The 21,797-nt window shown below is 41.3% G+C and overlaps 6 protein-coding genes across 6 annotated transcripts; 2 read left to right on the forward strand and 4 right to left on the reverse strand.

Annotated features, from left to right (window-relative positions):
• Positions 1–775: 775 nt before the first annotated feature.
• On the reverse strand, positions 776–3,328 carry LOC141824321 (cytochrome P450 710A11-like). Its single transcript, XM_074711583.1, has 2 exons — positions 3,011–3,328; positions 776–2,916 (listed from the first exon to the last, which is right to left on the reverse strand). The coding sequence occupies exon 2, from the start codon at positions 2,604–2,606 to the stop codon at positions 966–968; it is 1,641 nt and encodes a 546-aa protein (XP_074567684.1). The 5' UTR covers positions 2,607–2,916; positions 3,011–3,328; the 3' UTR covers positions 776–965.
• Positions 3,329–3,404: 76 nt separating this feature from the next.
• On the reverse strand, positions 3,405–5,976 carry LOC141824322 (14-3-3-like protein B). The gene is made up of 7 exons (XM_074711584.1): positions 5,786–5,976; positions 5,406–5,712; positions 5,241–5,328; positions 4,426–4,535; positions 4,192–4,340; positions 3,740–3,777; positions 3,405–3,633 (listed from the first exon to the last, which is right to left on the reverse strand). The coding sequence occupies exons 1-7, from the start codon at positions 5,856–5,858 to the stop codon at positions 3,631–3,633; spliced, it is 768 nt and encodes a 255-aa protein (XP_074567685.1). The 5' UTR covers positions 5,859–5,976; the 3' UTR covers positions 3,405–3,630.
• Positions 5,977–6,319: 343 nt separating this feature from the next.
• LOC141825353 (uncharacterized) lies at positions 6,320–9,663 on the reverse strand. The gene is made up of 3 exons (XM_074712737.1): positions 9,053–9,663; positions 7,050–7,167; positions 6,320–6,609 (listed from the first exon to the last, which is right to left on the reverse strand). Exons 1-3 carry the CDS (start codon positions 9,607–9,609, stop codon positions 6,400–6,402), a joined length of 885 nt encoding a protein of 294 aa, XP_074568838.1. The 5' UTR covers positions 9,610–9,663; the 3' UTR covers positions 6,320–6,399.
• Positions 9,664–10,362: 699 nt separating this feature from the next.
• LOC141823616 (agamous-like MADS-box protein MADS1) lies at positions 10,363–13,891 on the reverse strand. The gene is made up of 7 exons (XM_074710905.1): positions 13,683–13,891; positions 11,456–11,537; positions 11,069–11,130; positions 10,881–10,980; positions 10,748–10,789; positions 10,628–10,669; positions 10,363–10,527 (listed from the first exon to the last, which is right to left on the reverse strand). The coding sequence occupies exons 1-7, from the start codon at positions 13,862–13,864 to the stop codon at positions 10,363–10,365; spliced, it is 675 nt and encodes a 224-aa protein (XP_074567006.1). The 5' UTR covers positions 13,865–13,891.
• A 2,582-nt stretch (positions 13,892–16,473) lies between these two features.
• LOC141824142 (mannan endo-1,4-beta-mannosidase 2-like) lies at positions 16,474–18,037 on the forward strand. The gene is made up of 4 exons (XM_074711383.1): positions 16,474–17,034; positions 17,139–17,261; positions 17,340–17,554; positions 17,641–18,037. Exons 1-4 carry the CDS (start codon positions 16,474–16,476, stop codon positions 18,035–18,037), a joined length of 1,296 nt encoding a protein of 431 aa, XP_074567484.1.
• A 613-nt stretch (positions 18,038–18,650) lies between these two features.
• On the forward strand, positions 18,651–19,599 carry LOC141824143 (dehydration-responsive element-binding protein 3-like). Its single transcript, XM_074711384.1, has one exon. It carries the CDS (start codon positions 18,871–18,873, stop codon positions 19,528–19,530), a length of 660 nt encoding a protein of 219 aa, XP_074567485.1. The 5' UTR covers positions 18,651–18,870; the 3' UTR covers positions 19,531–19,599.
• The last annotated feature ends 2,198 nt before the right edge of the window (positions 19,600–21,797 follow it).

Consider the following 21,797-nt stretch of genomic DNA (forward strand, 5'->3'; position numbering starts at 1 on the left):
GAATAGACTGATATGTATTTTAGAGGCATGGCCAAGTTCATGGGTTCATTTATCTCACTAAATTATCTAGCACACTGGATTAGTCGACTCAATTAAGGTAATTGAGTACCTAATTGACTGACTTATTTATTGATTGAATTGGCCTCGTAAGTCATCTGTGGAATGGATCAAAGTTGTTCTTTTCGCATGGTTGATAGGGAATTTATCTCTTTATATGACTAAGTTGATAGACTAGATCATATCGATTGGCTCATCAATTTCGACTAAGCCAAGTAGGATATTAAGCCAGTTAACCTATTAAAATTAGTAAATAAGTTATTTGATCAATCCTGTTCAAACTACCCATTCAAATAAATTGAATAGTCAACAAGTTGGATTTGAAATTATCTAGAAGGTGTTGTTATTTACAGATAATCTTTTTATAATGACTAAAATATAGAACTCGTGCACCAACAACAAAGCAAGAAAAATATCACATGGAATGTGAAGATTAACAAATAATAAAATTGAAGGTGTAAGAAAGATACAACTTTTCTTTGTAGTTATCATTTCATGAAGAAAAAAGAAAAAAGAAATTGTTTTGCAAGATTACTTTTCAAAAAATAGTTGGAAAATAACGTTTGCATGATATTAATGTTAGGTAGACGGAATGTGAAGGCGTGAAGAGATAACAATATTGGCATGACATATATAAATTACATGACAAAATTCTTATTGATTTTTCACAAATTTTTTTATACTTAAATAAAAGGAAATAAATAAAATTTAAGGGCACCTCCAAGAAATATTTGGAAAAGAAGGTAAGAAATAACAATTAAAAACTAATAAAATGACCCACCCGAACAACAAGATAAACCGATGCATCACAAAGACTGAAAAGAACGAATTACACTTGACGTTAACAATGACGTAGCACCGAATCAATTAACAATTATCCACGCAAGAATTACAGCCGCAGGGATTGGCTAGGACGGCGGGGCCCGGCGCGGGGCGAGGTAGATGGTGCAGTCGTCGCGGGGCACGATGGTCGGAACGTAGGCGATGTCGTCGCAGCCGTCGGTGCGGTGGCGCTTGAAGTCGGCGAGGGAGACGAAGAGGGCGATGAAGAGGAGGAGGTGGTTGATGGCGTAGCGCTGACCCACGCACTGGTGCGCGCCCGCCCCGAAGGCCAGGAAGTTGCGCTTGTAGACGCGGTCCTCCGCCCGCTCCTCCGAGAAGAATCGCTCCGGATCGAACTGATCAGGCTCCGTGAAGCCCTGGAACGACGACTCGTATACCGACGGGAACACGATCGCGCCCTTTGGAATCTTGTACCACTCGGTCAGCTGGAACGGCTCGCTGGCGATGTGCGGTACCATCGTCGCCGGCGGTCGGTACCGCACTACCTCCCGCGCCACCGCCTCCGTGTACCGCATCTTCCGGATTTGCTCCGCCGTGATCGGGAGCCCTGACTCGGGCGACCATAGCGCCGACACCTCCGCTCGTACCCTTGCGAGGACCTCCGGGTGAGCATCCAGCGCCGCCACCGCCCATAGGAGAGACGACGTCGACGCGTCCTGCGCCGCGAATAGGAAGTCGAACAGGTGGCCGCCAATCTCGATGTCGCTCGACTCCTGTGGAGGCGGCGTGCCGCCGGCCTCAGCCTCCGCGTTCTCGCGCAGGGAGTCCTGCATCCAGAAATCGATGAGGCAGGTTGGATCGGCGCCGGATCGCATGCGGAATTTGCTTAGGGCGACGGTGCCGGAGAGGGTTTGGATGAGGCGGGAGACGGCGAGGCGCGCGCGGCGGAAGGCGGAGCCGGGGAGGTCGAAGGGGATGGCCATGAGGCCGACGTTGAAGAGGTTGTAGTCGCGGTTGAACTGATCGCGCGCGGCCGGGGTGAGGTAGGGCCCTGCGAAGACGGTCTGCGAGGTCTCGAGGTTGAGATCGCGGCAGAGGATGCGGAGCGGGATAGGTTTGGGGGAGGAGTCGGAGAGGGCGAGCCACTTGCGGATATGAGCGACGATGACTCTCTGCTGAATGTCGATGTAGGTGGAAAGGGCGCGGGGGGTGAAATTGGGAGCGATGCGGCGGCGGAGGTCCTTGTGCTCCTGGTCGAACATGTAGATAAGGTTGTGCTCGCCGAAGAGCTTCTTGCCGAAGGGGTGGCCGATGAGGTGGAAGGCGTCGGGGCGGACGTTGGCGAACACCTTGTGGGATAGCTCGGTGGAGCGCACGAAGACGATGAAGCGACCGACAAGGAAGTTGGCGGAGACGCCGAGGTCACGGGCGAGGACTGCCTGCCGCGACCAGAATCCCGTCGGGTTCAGAATCATCGGCAGCGCGCTGCCGAGGAAGGGGACAACGAAGAGCGGCCCCGGCAGCGGCCCTTTCTTACGGAGATACGACAGCTGCTCCCACAGAAACCACAAGGCCAACGCGCAGAGGAGATAAGGCCCGGATACTGACGCCGCCCTGCGGACGGCGTCTCCGGCGTCGTACAAGCCAGGCCAGGAGTATTCCATCAATCTCCTGCTCTTTGTCTCTTCTCTCTTCTCTGCTGCAGGAATGGTAAACTGTAGTGGTATCACACAAACTTGACTGCTCTCCTCGAAATGACCTGCCATGCAACCGCAAAGGGGGCTTTTATGCTCTTCGTTTTTTTTTTCTCTCTACATTTTTCAATAAAAAATTACAAAACGATGGATAGAAAAACAAAGAAATTCGAGAAGAAGAGAACGAATTCAGATTGTACAAGGAACGCAAGGACAGTCGCAATCTGGACTGCGTGGTTGGACCTTCTGTAATTGCTGAAGAAAGAAGCAGCAGCAGCAGCCGCCTGCTTGCGTCTCAAGTCTCAATGCAAATGCAAGAGCATGAAGTAAAAACAACAGCCTATTGCTCGCACCGGGAATGGTCAGCTTCGGTGGCCGAATCCTAAAACAAGAGAGGGAGCAGGCTCAAATGGCAAGCATCGGTCAAACAGCAGGGGGAAAGGCAGACACGGCAAGCAGGTCAGGGAGACGCCCACAGGGCAGCGGAGAGAGATGGACAGTCAAACTAGTTGGAAGTGCTGCTCACAGTTGCAACACATGGGCCATGGAGCAGGCGGCATCACAGGAACTGACCGCTGATGACAGCTATAGCTGTTGTCTTTGTTTAACCAAATCAGTTTGAGTTTCGGGCAGCTAACTGCCAATTGACTATAGACACAGTTGCCAACTAGCTATAAAATATAACACTTAATTAGATAAATCATACATGAGCTATTCTTATAATCTTATTTTATACACAGTAAGTATATGAGTTGATCAGAGATTGCCTCATTCTGAAACAGAATACTATAAATCATAGACTTGGGGTCATAAATCTATTCAATTTAGGAGAAGCTTATCCTAAAACAATTCTGTGACAGCAGTTTGAGGAACGCTTAAAAACAAGAACCACATTGCAATGTCTATATCTTATTACAAATATGAAAGTAGAATTCAAGTCATCCCGCAGAGAAAAGTCTGACGGTGATGAGATTTCCATAACAGTGTGGCTTAAGAACGGAAGCTAGGATTTGATAACAAACAGGAACCAACCTACATTTGCTATTATGAATGTCCGGAGAACTTATCCTTGTTGATGCAATGGAGCTGGTCGAATTCACTGCGACGTTCATTCGGCAGTTCTTAGATTTTCTTTTCAAGGATAGTTAGCTTAGGAAAACTTATGTTCAAACGTCTGAAGTTACACTATGAGGATAAAACATTACCTGTGCATTTTCACCAGTTCCACTCTTTGAAGGATCCTCTGCAGTGACCAATCAAAAAGGCAATCAGGGAGCAATCGGCAAAAAGAAAAGTCATTATGTTTCAGTTGAATAAATGCTTATGCTGAGATTGCAATCATTGAAAGATTTATTTTATCATTTGTTTATTCAGGCTAACAAATATCAAAGGTAGACAAGAACCAAGACAATGTAGAAAGTAACTGAAAACTTGTTGGTTCCTAATTTGTATGATTAAGGAACACACGTCATAATTATTTTATTGTTATATTGTTTCATCATAAACCTTCTCATGAGCCAAAGGGTTACTAAAAAAGCCAAAGAAAAATCAGTATCCTTAAACTATATGACAGGATATTATAAGTAGTTAAAAGCTCATCTAAGATGATATAACGACAATGACCTGTGTAATAACCACAATGATATATTAGCTTTACCTCCATCCTCAGGGATGTCAGAGGTCCACAATGTGAGATTATCCCTCAACAGTTGCAGAATCAATGTGCTATCTTTGTATGATTCCTCACTCAATGTATCCAACTCAGAAATTGCTTCATCAAAAGCTTGCTTAGCGAGATGGCAAGCCCTGAAAAAAGATTTAAAAATAACATGAAATATGTACCAAAAACCAAAAGGTTTTATTCGAAAACTGCAGCAGTTCATAATCATACCTTTCAGGTGAGTTCATGATCTCATAATAGAACACAGAGAAGTTTAGAGCCAAACCCAGTCGAATTGGATGTGTAGGAGATAATTCAGCCTCAGCTGCACTTGTAGCTGCCTGTTGGCAAGTTCATGACACTGATTAAATCACACAAATGATAGGGAAAATGTAGATAATTAGAATGTAAAGCAAAACCAATCTAACACATCGCCAACAAATTTCCAGGATGAAAACATCAAAATAGAACCCGCATAATGACAAAAAAAAAAAGATTTTCTTGTTTCATGCTATCTAAATACACAGAAATCAAACCAGGAGTTCTTAGGTGAGTCTGCAGCTTAAAACTGTAATAAAAAAAGGTTGTGATTGCTCAGTGATAAAAAGTTTTGGGATTTCCTTTAAAATTTTGAGTTTTAATTTCTGGAATTCTGTTTAATCTTTAAGAATTGTTTTAGATTTTAAAGAAAAGTTTTTGTTAGAGATTTTTTCGAGATTTTTGGGACAAGATAGGCCATTCTTTTACAAGAATTGGTCATATTGTCAGTTTAGAAAAGTTGAGAAAGACATTCTTCTGCGGTTGCAACTTGTAATATCGATGCACATCTGATAACAAGCAACGCCAGAAGATCATAAGAGAAGGGGAAAAAAACTCGTACAACAAATCAGGTCAAGTTGGTAAAGTATAAGAGAATAAAGCAAGCAAGTAATGCACATCATTAGTTCTTATTTACCTACAAGTGTTGCTTTAAAAGAAGCAAAACTAGGTCAAAAACACTAGCAAAATTTGAAAAATAGAGTAAGCATTGCACACGAAAGCGCTACCTCATACGCTTTCAGGGACTGATCAGCAACCTCCTTCTTCTCGTTTCCAGTCATGAACTCTGCCAGGTAGCGATAATAATCTCCCTTCCTACAATTCAAACCAGATTTCCAGATTAACCTCTAGAAACCTACACGAATTGACTCAAAATCTCAGATCTAGCCGACATCTTGTAGTAAAAGACCGAAGACTCCCCGTCCGTGGAGGAAGGAATGAGATGGCCGTCGATCAAAGTCATGATGTCGGTGCATATGTCAGATAATTCCGTCTCCACCTTCTTCCGGTACTCCCTAATCGTCTTCACATGCTGTTCGTTCCCCCTTGCTTCCTCCTTCTGCTCGATCGAGGATAATACCCTCCACGCGGCCCGGCGGGCCCCGATCACGTTCTTGAATCCTACGGAGAGCAGGTTCCGCTCCTCCACGGTGAGATCCACGTCGAGTCTCGCCACGTTCTTCATCGAATTCACCATCTCTTCGGGAGAGAAAACTACAGGGGATTAGGGTTGCGGGAACAGGAAAAGCGAAAGGGAGGGGGATGCGTGTACCTTCGTATCGCTCAGCCTGCTCAGCGAGCTTGGCGGTGTAGACGAAGCTCTCGCGATCCTTCTGCGATGCCATGGGAGGTGAGGGTGAGGTCTGATCGAAGCGATCTCGCTTCTTCTTCTCTGCTGCTGCTTTTCACTTCTGTTTCCGCAGCACGCGGAGCGCAGGTTTCGACGATAAAGCGAACAGAAGCAGACGAGTAAATCAGAAAGAGAGAACGTGGTGGACAGGGGATGGGTAATGAGTCTCGGCCGTCGGTGCCCGCTTCAGGATTCGTGAGAGAGATGATTGTAGTGTGCGTCAGCCGTTGGATACGACAGAAATGATGTCATAAGAAATTAGATCAAAATTTTCAATTTGCTTTGATTTGGTTCTATCAGAAGGAATTTTACATTTAAACATTAACTTTTTTAAATAATATTATACATTTAATTTTATTGTGGATAAAATTTCATATTAATTTTTTTTTCATTTAATGAAGCTTCATGAGAAAATATTTAGAATTGGCCAACTCAATAAATTCACACATATTTTTCCAGGAAAAAACTTATTTTATTAAATAAAATTATCTCCTTTTGCTATATGTCCTCTAGAATTCAATGGTTTACATGCTCATTTATGTATCATCAGTAAGATTGAGTACCTCCTCCAACAATTTGCAAACGGAGGACTTGAAGTCAGAAGGGACAGATAACTGCCGTGGCACTGCATCAAATGCCCACAATGCAAGGATTCTCATAGTATCTGATAGAATCACCTTCTCCTCTTTGCTTACTCTAAGATTCGCAAACTTGCAGTAGTCTCTTATCTTGCAGCCTCGACATACCTGAAAGGGGAAGAGATTTCAATGTGGTGTCCATCATATTTCAATCACAAATTGGAAGGATGATAAGCCGCCTTGCCGGTTGGCTGATCAGGTGATGTTTCTTTTTTCGTGCACAGATTCTTTAAAGCATAAAAAACTTAAAGCGGAGCTCTTTGAGTTCACAGCTCCAAGGTGTCATCGATCAATTCAACAAAGTGCCATAAAACACAGGGCCGCCTATCAGTTCAAGGAGAATTGTCTAATGGTACCTTGGATAACTGTTTGATTGAAACTTGCAAAACTGATTAATGGCACCTTGCAAAACTGATTAGTGGTACCTTGAAGTTATGAATTCAAAGAGTTTGATTTAAGATTCGTGTGCACATAAGAACCACCTCCTTCACATGATCAACCGTAGAAGGAGCCAGCGTAATAGAATTGTTCGACAAAAGCACACTTACAACATCTTCTTGAATGCTGAAAAATGAACGTAGTCTTTTAGATGCGAATACTGTTTTCCTCTCGACCGATGGACAACCATAAAGAGCAACCTTCTTCAAGTGACTTCCTGACAGCCACCTATATAGGAAAGATTAAAAGCTTATATAAAAGTCCACAAAACAAAGTTAAACATGTGAGAATTACCAGAACAATACATTCAGTTGCGGAAGAAGCAAATCGGAATTGCAGAAAAGCAAATAGCAATTATATATGTTTAAGTGAGTTGCAATATATACCAGTAGATGTCGAGTGCCAAACAAGAAACACGAAATTAAGAGAAGATGTGCAAAGCAAGAATTGTACAGAGTGCCAAACAAAGTTAATATAGTTTCACATTAAAAAAAAACAAGTTATCATAATGTTGGATAGGGTGGGTACCAAATTAAAGGTGTCTAATAAGAGAAGTCTGGGAAGCCAAATGAGAAACTTGTTCTTTTTGATTGAATGGTGAGCACAGGGCAAGCCATGAGCTACTATTGGATTCATGGTTTCATGTAGTTGAATGATGTTCTTTTAATTTCTACAGAACTTTACCTTTATTTTGACACTTGATCTTCTTTTCAGAGCAACCATGGAGTTCCTTGTTCGTGTAATGCACTTCTATTCTTGTATAATTGTAGTCCTGATGATAGTCACAACAAGAAGTCGTATTTTTCAAATATTTAGGGGATGAATCTTAGTAACACAGACATCATCTAGATCCCTTTTAATTATGTTATATTTATCCACACTACCTTCTAATTTGCCTACTTGCTCTTGAATATATTCATACAATCTGATACTATATAGCTTAGTGCAAACCAAACCGTGCATGAATCACATTTTTTTTACTTTATCAGTCTAATAATCCCACAATTCATTCAACATTCCTAACTTTGTTCATACAACTAATTAACAAAAAGTAATTTAACCTAAGGGGTATTAATATCTTAAGCATTCTTACATTAATCTTGAATATTAGATTCAAGATATTAGATTTCTTGCTTACAAAAAATATCTTATCCAATCATCTAAGTTTAGTTTATTTTTGAATTATTGGAAAAATTGAATTTCATACATCCATAGTTCTTTTAACCTAAATCCTTTACTTTATTCAGCGTGCATGTTTATTCACAGTAAAAATTGAAAGTTCTTCCATTTCCATGCACCTTTAATTCACAACATTTTGGGAACCATTTAAGATAATCAAGCCTACGAAAGAAACCAAATGATCTACTCTGCAGAGCTTTCAACAACTGGGTGGAGATTGGCATAAATAGTAGATTTTACAAACTGCTGCTTCAGCAGCATTCATAAACAGATTTTCAAGCTTCATTAGAGGACTTAAAATTTAAGGGAAAAGAAATCCATGTTATGAGATAGCTTCTCATGCACTTTGTGCACCAAATATACGATGAAAAATAATCTCCAAGGACGACATGAAATAAATAGGAAATCACTAATATAGTGTGTTAGGTGCACCCCACAGGACCGTCAAGGAAGGGTGCGAATACACAAGGGGGGTGGAAGGAATTGCCAACAATTTGACCAATTACAAGGGCAGGCAACCATATTGGTTACCAAAAATTAACAATGCTTTTGTTCAACTTGATATATACCTTGTTCAGTTTTCCCCTTCCCTTTTACTAAATTTTTGGTACTTGGTAGCACATCCATTACTTGTTAGAAGAACTACATTGGTGATCCTTCTTCTTGTTCCTCATTTTCTCATCATAATCAGTTTATTACAGCTACACATTTGTTATCCACTTGTTTTATTTCTGCTATACATACTATAGTGAATATTTAATCCTTCCATAGGGTAAAGGTTTGAAGATTTCATTCTTTTCAGGATGCTAAACATTCTACTACAATTCTTCCCTTCTTTTTCCAATATTTTTCGATGTAACAAAAATCGGCAAAGAAAATTAGTCAATAATCAAACATACAGTTGAATAAGGTAAAAAAAACAAAACTTGCTTACTTTGCAATCTCTTGCTGGTCTTGCCCATATTTCTCCGCAGCTGATTTCACGAACTGTCTGGAGTACATATTTGCCGGCAGGACGGATACCTCCTCGGTCTTCAATGAAGTCATCCGAGAGAAGTTTTCCAACTTAAGATAGCCCTTCTCTCGCAACCGTTCCACAAGCGCCACAGCTTCCTTAGGTAGCTCTTTGGGCCACTCTTTCTGCTCAAAGACCCGATACTGCACCGAGCTCGTCGAAGGCGTCGAATTTTTTTCCTTCTTGCTACCACCGTCATGCTTGGAAGACACAACGACTACCGAAACCGGCCTGGGCTTCGGCTTTGCGATCGAGGAAAGGCTTCCAGGCTTAGACACCTCCGTCACGGAATCGACGGAGGAGGCATCAGAGATAGAGGAAACCGACCTCGGCGAGGGCAAGAAAAGGAAACAAGGATCGGAAACCCTAGAGGCGGCGGTTCGAGCGGCATTTGAGCTAACGACGGAACAAGGTAGAAGCTCCCGCAGAGAGCCACGGAGGAAGCGATTGAAGGCGGCGGCTTTGGAAGGGACCATTTCACGCGCCAGAGTGGAGGCGGCGACGGACTACCGACGGCTACTGAGAAGAGACGTCGAGGCGGCGCTCTCGAACAACGGCGAACTGCGTCACAGTTCGCATTAAAACCGGCTCAGTCTCGGCCCAACCAAGCGTGCCAATCGGAGCGGGCCGCGAATGGCCCGGCCCATTTGCCATCAGTGTGCGATCTAGACCGGTTCACTTTATATTTCCTGCGATCAAAAACTTGACTCTGAATCACCAAGTCAACCACATCAAAAGTTTGGTCCTCAACATCTCCTTGAATCACCAAGCTAAGTCAACCACGTCAAAAAGGTTGGTCCTCAAGATCTCGTTGAATCACCAAGCTAAGTCAACCATGTCAAAAACTCACTGCGCGTCTGATAGATAGAAAACAAAGAGAACACAAGTCCAGCTGACTAACACAGTTCAGTGCATACGCATGCATGCATATATATTTACTAGCCACAACACAGTTTTGACATTGAGATTAATTAAGACAAGTCTCAAATACATAATTGCCACACACACACACACTTAACTTCCTAATTAAACTAGAACTCTCTCCACTTAGCTTAGTCAAATGACACACATGCTCTTCATAATTAGTCTTCAGTGTGCAAGTAGCTGCTCGATCTCCTTGATCTAACAAGCCATGAAGTTCCATTCATGATCACCAGTAGTTATCTACACATTCAGTTGAACATGAACAAATTAATTAATCAATAATTATCTAATGAAAAAGATGCAGATTAATGAAGTGCATAGATACTATACTCCAGATGAGTAGTGTAATCTTGACTGTGTTGTGCAGTACTGTTCACTTGTAAAAAGTTCCTCCTTGAATCATATGCCGGCATGGCCTCAAATTCACTAGTCGATGTCACTTGCTGCTGCTGCTGCTCATTATCATTTATCTGTCCATATCGTTAATCAGTCACCTCTTTTAAACTAATTATGGTTACAACTCATCAGATTATTCATGCATGTATTGAAGAAAGAGAGAAAGGAATTGACCTTGTTCTTCAGATACATGTTGTCCTTTTGCAGCTCCATTTCCTGGATAATGAATCACTCAGAGATCATATATATACGCCAACAAATTAAGTTATATCGATAATTAGATCTTATAATTACCTTTTTCTGTGTGTGCTCAGTGTCAGCAAACAGTAACTCATTCTGAAATAATCAAGATCGACTGTGAGCACTTTTGAAATGTAACAAAGTAGATGTACGTAATTTGTTGACAGAATGAAGAAATATAATCTACCTTTTTGGATCTTATTTTGTTTAATCCTTTCTCTAATTTAGTCTCCAGTTGCTTCAGGTCCCTTAGGTTCATGGATCCAAGAGTCTCACCCATCAAACTCCTAATAAATTAACAGTTAAACTATTGTAGGAAAGGAAGTAATTTACAACTTTAATTAATTACAAGCAGTAATTTAATAATGATCTGACCTGTTTGTTGTGAGTAAATTGTTGATCTGCTGATGCAGTTTCCATGCTTCTTGCTGGTAGTACTGCAAGATCATATATAGAAGCAAAGAAGATAGCTAGGTAGTCTTAAATCATAGATATATAGTTATATATATTGATCGATAGGTAGTGTTAAATATCATATCGACAACCTTATTGACATCGAAAAAGAGTTGTTAAGCACACATAACATATCAACACATGTTATATATATATATATATATATATATATATATTTTGAGAGATCCGATCCAGTTTCTTGTTTTTGTTATATTAATAAAGAAAAACATATATATAGACCAGTGATTTATGATAGTGCACACATAAAATGAAAATAATGAAGAAGAAAGTTGATCTACTATTGATTACCTGAGCATTTGCCTCTGAAACAAATCCAAGGCTGCTGGTCTCATTGCATGCCTTCCTGTACCTATCAATGGTTGCTCTCGCACTGCACAATTAAAAGGGCAATTTTGGTGTTTATGGCTAGCTCACTTATTAATTTGAATGAATGTATAGAATGAATTAGAATGGAATTTTTTGTTTTTGTTTTCAAAATTGTGCTATCTTGAGTTTTTGTGAATCTTGTGTAGGTTTCAAACTAGTACTTGTTCAATTTCAATAAGTTACGATAGAAGAGGAATAACTATTTAGAGGTAATGGAATATCCTTTCAATGATAAACAAATTTGAAGAATATCCAAAACTTTAGTCTACTAATTCGAAAGCTAGTTTGAACTATGTTATATATAAAATTATAACTCCACAAACAAACTTCAAAAATGAAATTAACCACAAGTTACTAAAGCATGCACATCAACACGTATACGTACACCCACCGTGCAACAATCAAAATCTTAAGAGCGTGTTTGGTTCACGTTATCATATATAACTTTAATTGATTATATGATTATCAAATCACATAATCAAAGTTATGAAGAATAAAATATAATCTAATATTATTTAGTTCAATTTAAGTAATGTAATAAAAAATTATTTGGTTAGAGATTTTGATGTACAACTTAGTTTAAAGGTTTTAGGATTAGGAATCTAGGAAATAAAATATATAATATTATTAATATTATTAATGGTGATATATATAAATAAATAAATTCAAATAATATTTTAGAATTTTCTATTATTTAAGAATTTTTTAGGGATAATTTTGTTGGGCTTTATATTAGATCTATTTAGTTTATTTCAATTATATCTAATAGTTGATTAATTTAATTAATCAAAGATTTAATCAAAAATCTAAGTTAAAAAAATTGTGTCCTTGTCTCTCACACACATGATCGTGTATCTGTGTTGTCGCCACTGCTTATCACCTCCGACTCTCAGTGGGCTTCTGCACTAAGGAACGGCGGTGGCGTCTAACTAGCAGCGCCCTACTGCTCGTGTTCATCGACCGACCCCTGACAAGCCTTCCGCATGAAGGAACAATGGTGGCAACGTACTGCGGCTAATTCTAATTCAAAAAAATGTCACTCTATCGAAAAAATCGTCGTTTCTCTAGATTTATAATCCCTTTGTTGATGTGTTTATTTATCAAAATATAAACTCATTATAACTTAAATCAAATAAAATTATGATTGAAATATAATCAAGATTATCAATCATAATCTTAAACCTACAGTTTGGGATATACCTATGCCCCTGCCACATTCCCAATCTTTTCGTAGACCCCCAATCGAGAACCAAACTCACAGTCCAATTGAATCAAACCAAAACTCATTCCACACGGCATCACCCAAAGTTGGGAAGGTGGTGTAACATCACCCCAAACCCTAATAGTTAATTATGCTGATAAATTCATTAATGAACTCCTAGTTCCCACACCCCACGTCCCATCCATCTCCCATTGGCCTATCGACTGCCGCGCTGGCACAAGATCCCACACATGATTGGTGGAACTACGCCTACCCATTTGTCCACTGGGTAATTGTGTAAAACACCCTTTTACACGTTGAACTACTTATTTTTATAATCCCCATGCAAAGCCTGGGCAGTACTTTTACGTGCTGCCACTTAATATTTGGCTTCATCATGTTTATTGTATATGTGATTGAGAGTATTTTATAGTTTGGGAGAGAAGAAAGGATTTGGAACCCTAATTCAGTGCTGGAGAGAAACCATTGCTTCCGTGTACACTTCGAGCAACAGTAGTTCTTATTGAAATATATAGAGAGAAACTAACCCTGAAAAAAACAATAAAAGTTTATATCTCAGCATTAATTTTCTAACTACTCGAGAGAAACCCTAAATAGGTGGGTGGTCTGCACTTTGGCAAGAGGGTGGAGATCGAATGTGATCAGCATACAGTGATTATATTAACCTCGTAGAAGTAATGGCAGGGGAAATTAAGGAGAGGAAGGAAAAAGAAAATGTAGAAAGCAAATGATCAGATCTACTACTAGTAAGAACAGATCTCGTATTGTAGAGACCTAAAACAAAAAGGTGAAAGATTTCGACTAAAGTGTACGTGGTTCACAAAATGAAAGTGGCCGATCGAGCAAAAAGTACAAAATCTCTCAAGTGTCTCGTATCGAAGGTTTAGGCGAAAAATTAGTTAGGAGTCGAGGGTAGATGATGATAACCTATTTGTGGCGTACTCGTAGAGGCGGCCGCGGCCGGAGAAGATGATGAGTGCGACCTCGGCGTCGCACAGGACGGAGAGCTCGTAGGCCTTCTTGAGGAGGCCGTTGCGACGCTTGCAGAAGGTAACCTGGCGGCTCGTCGTGTTCTCGATCCGCTTGATCTGGATCTTCCCACGCCCCATCTTGGAGTTGGATGTCCCTGCTGCAGGCTCCAGCTTTGCCAGTCTTTCCTACTGTGAACTATGAGAAAAACAACAGAGTCGAAAGCAAATAGAACGATCGAGTTAATTAAAAAATATGCATATATATCCAAACTATTAGCTATATATATATGCTGTGTGCTCGATCTGCTCCATCACTTACCAGTATACTCCACACGAATGGGAAAGTGCAGGAGGAGGAGGAGGAAGCAAGTGAATAAGAGAAAGCTCGATCGAAGAGATGATGATCTAACTGGAAGAGGAACAAGTCAATTAAATAGCCAGAACTGTGACCTTCCTTCCTTAAACCATTCACTATGCTGTAGACTGCCTGTGAAGGTACTCAATGCAGGCCCTGTGGGTCCTAATCATACGAGCTGATATATGGTGCAAGGACTGTGGTCTATTGAATGAGCTAGCTAGGCATGGTGAAGCATTTCCATCATTAGCTCAATTCCAACTGTGGTGGAAATCTAGAGACTGTACAATGAGCTAGAAAGAGAGAGAGAGAGAGAGAGAGAGAGATCACACGAGTTACTGCTTAATATAATTAAGCTTGTGATGATCAATTCATTATATCTATGTCAAAGTCATTAAGAACGGGCCTAACCCTTATGAGATGCCAAATTTGCGCCTAAATCTCTGCACCGTAATCCCTCTCTCAATGTGATCATATATATGAGTTAGCTAGCCTTAATCAGCTAGTGTGATCATAAAGCACAGTCATGGCACTTCTTCCAAACACTCCTCTAGATGCGTGCAGTCCTGATTATCTGAAAGAAATTTAAGGGTGAGGGTGCAGTAACGCAGAGGATGTATAACAGGAATTAGACTCCTGGGTTTGGAGTGCTGGGTACAAGCTCCTGCAGAAAATGTCGACGAGAATTAATTCATTATTAAATCCAGCAGCAGCAGAAGAGAGTCGCCCTCTGCAGGTACACAGGCATGCAGTGCACAGACCCATCCCAACCTCACTTATTCTCCTTGTTTACTCAAAACACGGGCCTTAATTGAGATAAAGGTTAAAGCTTCTTCGCCATAATCATAGCACTTCTTCAAGCTCTCATCCATGTAAATGAATGTATTCGTGGTATCGCAACTACTGATAGCAAACCTCTTCCTTCAACAGCAGAAAAAATAAAACTAAATTAATGTTTTTTCTTTTCCAGTGCAATGAAAAGAAAGTTGGGCGATTTAACTCCGGCCGATCCCAAAAGAGAGAAAAGCCAATATTAAAAAGACAGAGAGAGAGAGAGAGAGAGAGAGCTTAATTAATTAATCTTTCTTACCTATCAATCTCCTTTTGCATGTTCTTTACATCAAAGAATCTGGTGCTTCCAATTTATTGAAGAAGGACGTGGTAAAGTGAAGTGAAACCAACAGTGGAACATGGTAATTAAATCAGTAAAAGCATCGGCTTTTGCTTGCACCTGCAGAGAGGATACTGCAGTATAGCTAGTGGTTCCCTACAAACTAAGAACAAAACTAGTTATCGCAGCTGGACATATATGATCAAGGTCAATCAGGATTTATGTGTAAGAATTCTGAAAACTGTTTTGTAGCTAGGTTAAAAGCAACATGAACTTCTCATTGGTAATCTTTTAATTAGATGTGGCGTATTTAGCATCAGATGCAGAAACTGGTTGTCAGGAACAAGGAGTTTTATTTTAATTCTAAAAAAATATTTTTTAAATAAATCTCGCTCTTAAGAATTCATTAGATGATGCCCTTATTTAATCAAAATGATAATATTTAGACTCTTAAAGAAACTAATAAAGAAATAATTAATGTCCAAAGAATGTTAGAGAATCTGCGCCTTTGAAAGAAAAAAAAAACTTGAGGCATTTATTAAATTTGTGAGAATTCACCTATATTTAACTGATAGATGAAGAGATAAGGATAGGTCACAGTGGCCACCGGGCTAATATCAAATAGTTGTCTAATTCCTTAACTTATTCATATTAGATGGTAACAAATAAAGTTTTTTTTAATTAAATATTGTTGACAAAATAATTGTTCCCATATGGAGGAAAAAAAACTTAATTTCTTAAGTTATTAGGCAACTAATAGATTGCCTAACTAAATCATTCTTCTTAAAACCTAGCTAGCTACCATATAAACATTCAACTTAGACATTAAAACTTCTCTATTTTTCATTTGACAATAATATCTTCTAATTTTGCCCTTTATACTTGCAATGCTTCCCATTTCTCTACATTTCAAACATTATATATCTCCCCTTCTATAATAAACCTTTGCTTTCTTTGTAATCAACCTCTAATTTTTTTTCTAAAAGCAAATGATATTTGCAAAGTACACGAGGTGAATTATACATTTCACACGAAGGTGAGTTTTTAATTTTGTTGTAATTTTATTGTTTCTTGTTTTTATGTAAATTTGTAAAAGTATATTTTGTTTATGATTCATTTATGATAAATCAAGATAAGAGATAATCACATTGATAATTAAGCAAGGATAAAATGTAGGAGCTCAACTATGATTGATAATTCTTCAGGCCATCGTCATGATCATGCGTTCCCTTGCAGGTGATGAGCAGGTGGAGTAGTGGCGGCAAGGCACCGGCAAAGAAGATGGCGAGACCAGGAAACGGCATTGTGTTCCCAGTTCTTGCCTTTGCTCTCCTCATCCTGGTCATGTACTTAACCTTCGGCGCCATCGAATTCTGGCCTGGTCAGGCGCCGCGCAAGCTGAGGTTTGTGGAGAGGAATGGCAGCCAGTTCATGGAGGAAGGCAGGGCGTTCTACGTCAACGGGTGGAACTCCTACTGGCTGATGGATCAAGCAGTAGAGGAGTCGAGCAGAGAAAGAGTAACAGAGGTGTTCCACGCTGCTGCGACAATGGGGCTAACTGTGTGCAGGACCTGGGCCTTCAATGATGGCGCCTACCATGCTCTCCAGACCTCTCTTGGCGTCTTCGATGAGAAGGTCTTCCAGGCACTGGATTGGGTGATTGTGGAAGCACAGAAGCATGGCATCAGGTTGCTGCTCAGCCTGGTGAACAATCTTGAAAACTACGGCGGGAAGACACAGTATGTGAAGTGGGCTTGGGAGGAAGGATTGGAATTGAGTTCTTACGACGATTCTTTCTTCTTTGATCCCTCCATCCGCAGTTACTTCAAGACCTACCTCAAGGTCTCAAAATTCCTGCTTTTCTTTATGATCTGATCCTTGCAATTCTCGTGCTGTCATGATTTTTTTCCTTCTTTCTTTCCTTTTCTTGATTATCTCCTTGGTAGACAATATTGACGAGGAAGAATCACTTGACTGGAATCGAGTACAGAGATGATCCAACAATATTTGCGTGGGAGCTGATGAACGAGCCACAGTGTCGCTCTGATGTGTCTGGTGACGTTCTTCAGGTATGTGTCGATTTCTATTTCAGCTCAGATATGCGAGGGAGGAATTTGAGTTGATGGTTTGGATCGGAAGAAACACAGGCATGGATTGAGGAGATGGCGGAGCATGTGAAGGCGATCGACGAAAAGCACTTGTTGACGGTCGGGTTGGAGGGGTTCTATGGGCCTACGAGCTCGTCGGAGAAGGAAGATATCAACCCCGGGAAATGGTACGGCAAGCTTGGCTCTGATTTCCTGCGCAATTCCAGGACTCCCTCCATTGATTTCGCCTCAGTCCATATCTACCCTGATCATTGGTACGCTGTCGAAGTTGGAATGCTCTTAAACGACTAGTTGAAACAAGGAAACAAGAAAGTTGTATGAATCTATGTTTTTTTCGCAGGTTGTCGCAAGCGAACTTGAGCGAGAAGATGAGCTATACCTCCAAATGGGTGGCTTCGCACATCGAAGATGGCAAAAGGGAGCTGAACAAACCCATCTTGTTCTCCGAATTCGGCCTCTCCAACAAGGTCAAGGGCTTTGAAGACTCCCACCGGGTCATGTTCTACAGGTCCATGCTCGACACCATCTACGACTCTGCGACCAAGAACGGGGCTGGCGCCGGTGCACTGGTTTGGCAGTTCTTGGTTCGCGGAATGGAGAAGTACAACGATGAGTTTGGGATCGTCCCTGGGGAATTCCCGGCGATCGACGAGCTGATGAAGGAGCAGTCATGCCGGTTGTCGGCGCTGCGACAGGGCAAGGACTACTCGGCACAAAGAACATCTGCAGATTGCTGAACAAGTTAATTGCGATTCTTCTAAATAGATATATAACAAACCTATTTTTTTGCTGAAATGTAATTGTTATCGACTTGAGAAACACTTCTCTTGGTCAAATCAATACAAGGATTTGTCCATTCCATTCTGTACATTGAACACGCGCAGGTAAACTTCTTCAGTAGATCAACAACCTGATTTGTTGCTTAGCAAGTCAGCCGATTAGGCCCAGGCCCAATCTAAGTTTTTTTCTCAATTGAAGGAAGGAAAATCTTATACTCATAGAGGCACTTGACTGTAGACCCATAAAAAACCTGCAAGTTTTTTCAGAACGTCCGTCAAAGCTGATGGATGGGCACTGAGAGGGACATCAAAGCTCTGCAGGGCACACTGCAGTTCGGGGTGCACAAAAGTCATGAGAGGGAGCCCATTGAGATGCCTAGGCTTTGTCCTTGCTCTGGAAATCTCGGTGCAAAGGAGATTCATGGACCATCTTCGTACGTGAAACAATCCCAATGAAAATAATTGGTGGAAATTGAGACAGAATTGTTGTGCAGGGTTTTCAATAGATTTAATGGAAATGCCTCGGTACGTTTCCCTCTGTCTAATAAATCCCCCCCTCTTTTCACTTCGCCTTTCCATGTCCTCTGTCGACTGTCAGTGCCTCCATTTGATTCTTGTTGCCACTCTCACTCTCTCTGTCGAGCAAGATTAGATTTTGATCGTCTAATTAGCTTCCAGGACGGAGATTGAACCCGAGGATTACGTCAAAAAGTTGCCTTTTTTTGCTTCGATCCATTCTTGAGTGGCACAATTGCGGGAGGGAGCACAAAAAAGGTGGCATTTTGGCGTTAATGGCGGATCTTCCCGCCTCTTTTGAGTTGAAAAGCAGTGCGAATTCCTTGTCGTCGTCCTCCTCCGCTTCGCCGCCTTCTGATGCGGGCGGTCGGGGGAAGGATGGCGGCGCGAAGCGGCAGCGCGACCTGAGCGGGCATCCCCTGTTTCGCGGCGTGCGGATGAGGAACTGGGGCAAGTGGGTGTCGGAGATCCGAGAGCCGCGCAAGAAGTCGCGAATATGGCTGGGGACGTTCCCTACGCCGGAGATGGCGGCCCGCGCCCACGATGTCGCCGCGCTGAGCATCAAGGGCCCATCCGCCGTGCTCAACTTCCCGGAGCTCGCAGGGAGGCTCCCCCGGCCGGCCACACTCTGCCCTCGCGACGTCCAGGCCGCCGCCGCCAAGGCCGCCGCAATGGAACTCAGCGAGCGGGCGGCGGAGCCCCCGGCCGCTGCCGAGGCCGACGACGAGCTCGGGGAGATCATGGAACTGCCGCCGCTCGAAGGCTGCCGCTTCCTCGACTCGGCCGATTCCAGTTTCGAGTTCCTGTACGACGACTGGGTCGACTCATGGGCAGAGCCGCCGCATCTGCTGCCGTCGCCGGAGTGCGGGGATCCGCTCTGGGCGGCGCCGGAGGAATCGTTCCCTGCAAGCTTCGAAGCACTTCTATGGGATTAATTAAGGATTAATCTGTACTTAAAATTCAAAACCACCCCTAATGTTCATCAATCTCCCTATGCCCTTTAGTTTTTTTCCATTAGGGCCCTTGCTTTTTCCAATATTCCCCGTGTGAATTATCCATGTTTTAATAACTAAACACTCTCTCTCACATAAATTATAGTAATTTTTGATAAATCTCAGTCAGTCTCATAGACTCAATCCCTGTGGTGGCCGACCTCGGTCCCACAGAAATTTCCCACCGACCATCAGGGTAAATCGGGAAGCGCATACGGCGGCCAATCCAGATGTCCGGCATCCTTTGATTGTGTTCCCCATTTGGAAGAAAATTCTTACAAATACGCCGTAGCTGGGGATCGAACCACGGGTCTTTTTTTTATCCCCGAGGCAATGGTGCAACGGTAGGACATCCGGATTGTAACCTAGGGACCCGCGGTTCGATCTCCAGCTACGGCGTATTTGCAAGAATTTTATTCCAAATGGGGAACGCAATCAAAGGATGCTGGACATCTGGATTGGCCGCCGTATGCGTTTCCCGATTTACCCTAGTGGTCGGTGGGAAACTTCCATGGGACCGGGTCGGCCACCCCCAGAGATTGAGTCCACGAGACTGACTGGGATTTATCATTTTTTTATAGTAATTTTTGGCTACAAATTATCATAATTATGGCTATATAATTGAATTGCCAAGGTAAAACAAACAAAATTACTTGTCTTAGGATAAAAGAACAACTACCCTTATCGAGAACATAGGTGAGACATTGCATTTGGCCATCACAAGTGTGACAATTCATTGTCCCCCCTTGAAAGGGAAATTTGTTGTCGTCTAAAGTATTTATTTTCCTTCTTTCTTTCTTTCTAAAAGGACATCAAGAAAGGGAAAATTGAAGTGGGTCCTACAAAGTTATGTATTTGGAAGGATGTAGAGGAAAGTAAAGAGGGGATCTAAAATATCAATCCTTAATTTGTAAACACTAATGTTAAAGGTTGTAGATTCATATTTCCTTCTACACTAATGTTAAAGGCGACAAAAGGTAAGTACAAACTCATACTCTCTTTCTCATGTAATGTTTTCTAAGACTAATATTTCACCTTATTAAGGTTATTAATTAAGATAATTACATGATTCAATTTTTTAGATTTTCATAATTGTGATCTTATCTTAATAACCAAGGATTCTATTTAGTGCTAAAAAACTCTTCATAATAATAGATCACAAAGACTTTCTAATCACCCTTTTTACAAGCTAAGTTTGTAATCATCCTAAACTATTCATATCGATTTTAGGGTTTAAAATAGTTATGGGAGTTAGAAAGTTGACTCATGAAGTTTAATTTTTTTTCTCCCCTTTCATTATATTAACAATAATGTGATCGATGAATTCACCATGCAAGTTTGGCATATTAAACTACAATTAATTGGCTTATAAGTTTTGATATTATATGTAATGTCACTGATCAAATGATAATGATGAGTTTAAGTATTCCATATTGGTCACAAGGTCCAAAACCCTACAATATTGTGATTGATTAGTTTATGAGATTCGACGATCTGTAACGTGGCCAATTAGTTAGATGGATTCATACTACTTATATAAATATAAGAGTGATATAATAATATTAATTAATAATATGATACCTAATATGGTGGAGAAAGCTGAGCACCACGTGGCATAGTCTAACCAAAAATCAAGCTGAGCTGACAATCAAAGTCAAGTCAAATTTGAGTCAAGTCAAGTTGAGTTCGAGTTAAATTGGCCTCCAATAGAAGACCTCAAGTTAATCCCATCCGAGTCACATCCAAATTTGGTTCATCCAAATTGAAACTCTGATTTAACTCGGCAATTGCTAAAACATCGATCGCCAAGGGGCATGGTTGTTGAACCAGGGTCAGGGTCATGGTTTTTCAGTTATCAAGAGGTGTCTCTCAGTAAATAACGGAAGAGGTCTGCCCTTTGGGAACCAAAGTCATCCTCTCGCTTTCTATTTATAAATAACTGGTTGCAGCATCAAGACAAATAATTCATATTGTTTTCTACTCTCTACTACTTACTTTCTTCCTTTTTCTCCAATAATTGACTTGAACGTCGAAGAAGTTTTGCCAAGATTCGCCTTCGCCCCTTTTTAACCTTTCCTCGAGTCTTTCCAGATCTCTATCTGAAAATTGCCGCACTCAGTAGTTAAAAGTTGACTCCTTTGAAGCCCGACTTCTTTGAAACTTGACTTCTTATTTGAAACCTGACTTGAAGAGAACCTAACTTGATCAGT

This window comes from Curcuma longa, chromosome 3 (genome assembly GCF_044706935.1).
Source record: "Curcuma longa cultivar G26 ecotype Majalengka, Jawa Barat chromosome 3, ITB_CL_G26_1.1, whole genome shotgun sequence".
Taxonomy (NCBI): Eukaryota; Viridiplantae; Streptophyta; class Magnoliopsida; order Zingiberales; family Zingiberaceae; genus Curcuma; species Curcuma longa.

Bases quoted from the DNA above. Each gene is read 5' to 3' on its own strand.
- LOC141825353 (XM_074712737.1), bottom strand. From the start codon at position 9,609: ATGGTCCCTTCCAAAGCCGCCGCCTTCAATCGCTTCCTCCGTGGCTCT. The intron at 7,168-9,052 runs GTAAGCAAGTTT...TTTCCTATATAG, and splicing joins GACCAGCAAGAGATTGCAAA to GTGGCTGTCAGGAAGTCACT. The intron at 6,610-7,049 runs GTAAGTGTGCTT...TTCCCCTTTCAG, and splicing joins TCAGCATTCAAGAAGATGTT to GTATGTCGAGGCTGCAAGAT.
- LOC141824142 (XM_074711383.1), top strand. From the start codon at position 16,474: ATGGCGAGACCAGGAAACGGCATTGTGTTCCCAGTTCTTGCCTTTGCT. The intron at 17,262-17,339 runs GTATGTGTCGAT...GAAGAAACACAG, and splicing joins TGTCTGGTGACGTTCTTCAG to GCATGGATTGAGGAGATGGC. The intron at 17,555-17,640 runs GTACGCTGTCGA...TTTTTTTCGCAG, and splicing joins CATATCTACCCTGATCATTG to GTTGTCGCAAGCGAACTTGA.
- LOC141824143 (XM_074711384.1), top strand. From the start codon at position 18,871: ATGGCGGATCTTCCCGCCTCTTTTGAGTTGAAAAGCAGTGCGAATTCC.
- LOC141824321 (XM_074711583.1), bottom strand. From the start codon at position 2,606: ATGGCAGGTCATTTCGAGGAGAGCAGTCAAGTTTGTGTGATACCACTA.
- LOC141824322 (XM_074711584.1), bottom strand. From the start codon at position 5,858: ATGGCATCGCAGAAGGATCGCGAGAGCTTCGTCTACACCGCCAAGCTC. The intron at 4,536-5,240 runs GTAGCGCTTTCG...ACTTGCCAACAG, and splicing joins AGTCCCTGAAAGCGTATGAG to GCAGCTACAAGTGCAGCTGA. The intron at 3,778-4,191 runs GTAAAGCTAATA...TGGTCACTGCAG, and splicing joins TGACATCCCTGAGGATGGAG to AGGATCCTTCAAAGAGTGGA.
- LOC141823616 (XM_074710905.1), bottom strand. From the start codon at position 13,864: ATGGGGCGTGGGAAGATCCAGATCAAGCGGATCGAGAACACGACGAGC. The intron at 10,981-11,068 runs GTCAGATCATTA...TTAATTTATTAG, and splicing joins AATTTACTCACAACAAACAG to GAGTTTGATGGGTGAGACTC. The intron at 10,790-10,880 runs GTAGATTATATT...TGATTATTTCAG, and splicing joins ACAAAATAAGATCCAAAAAG to AATGAGTTACTGTTTGCTGA.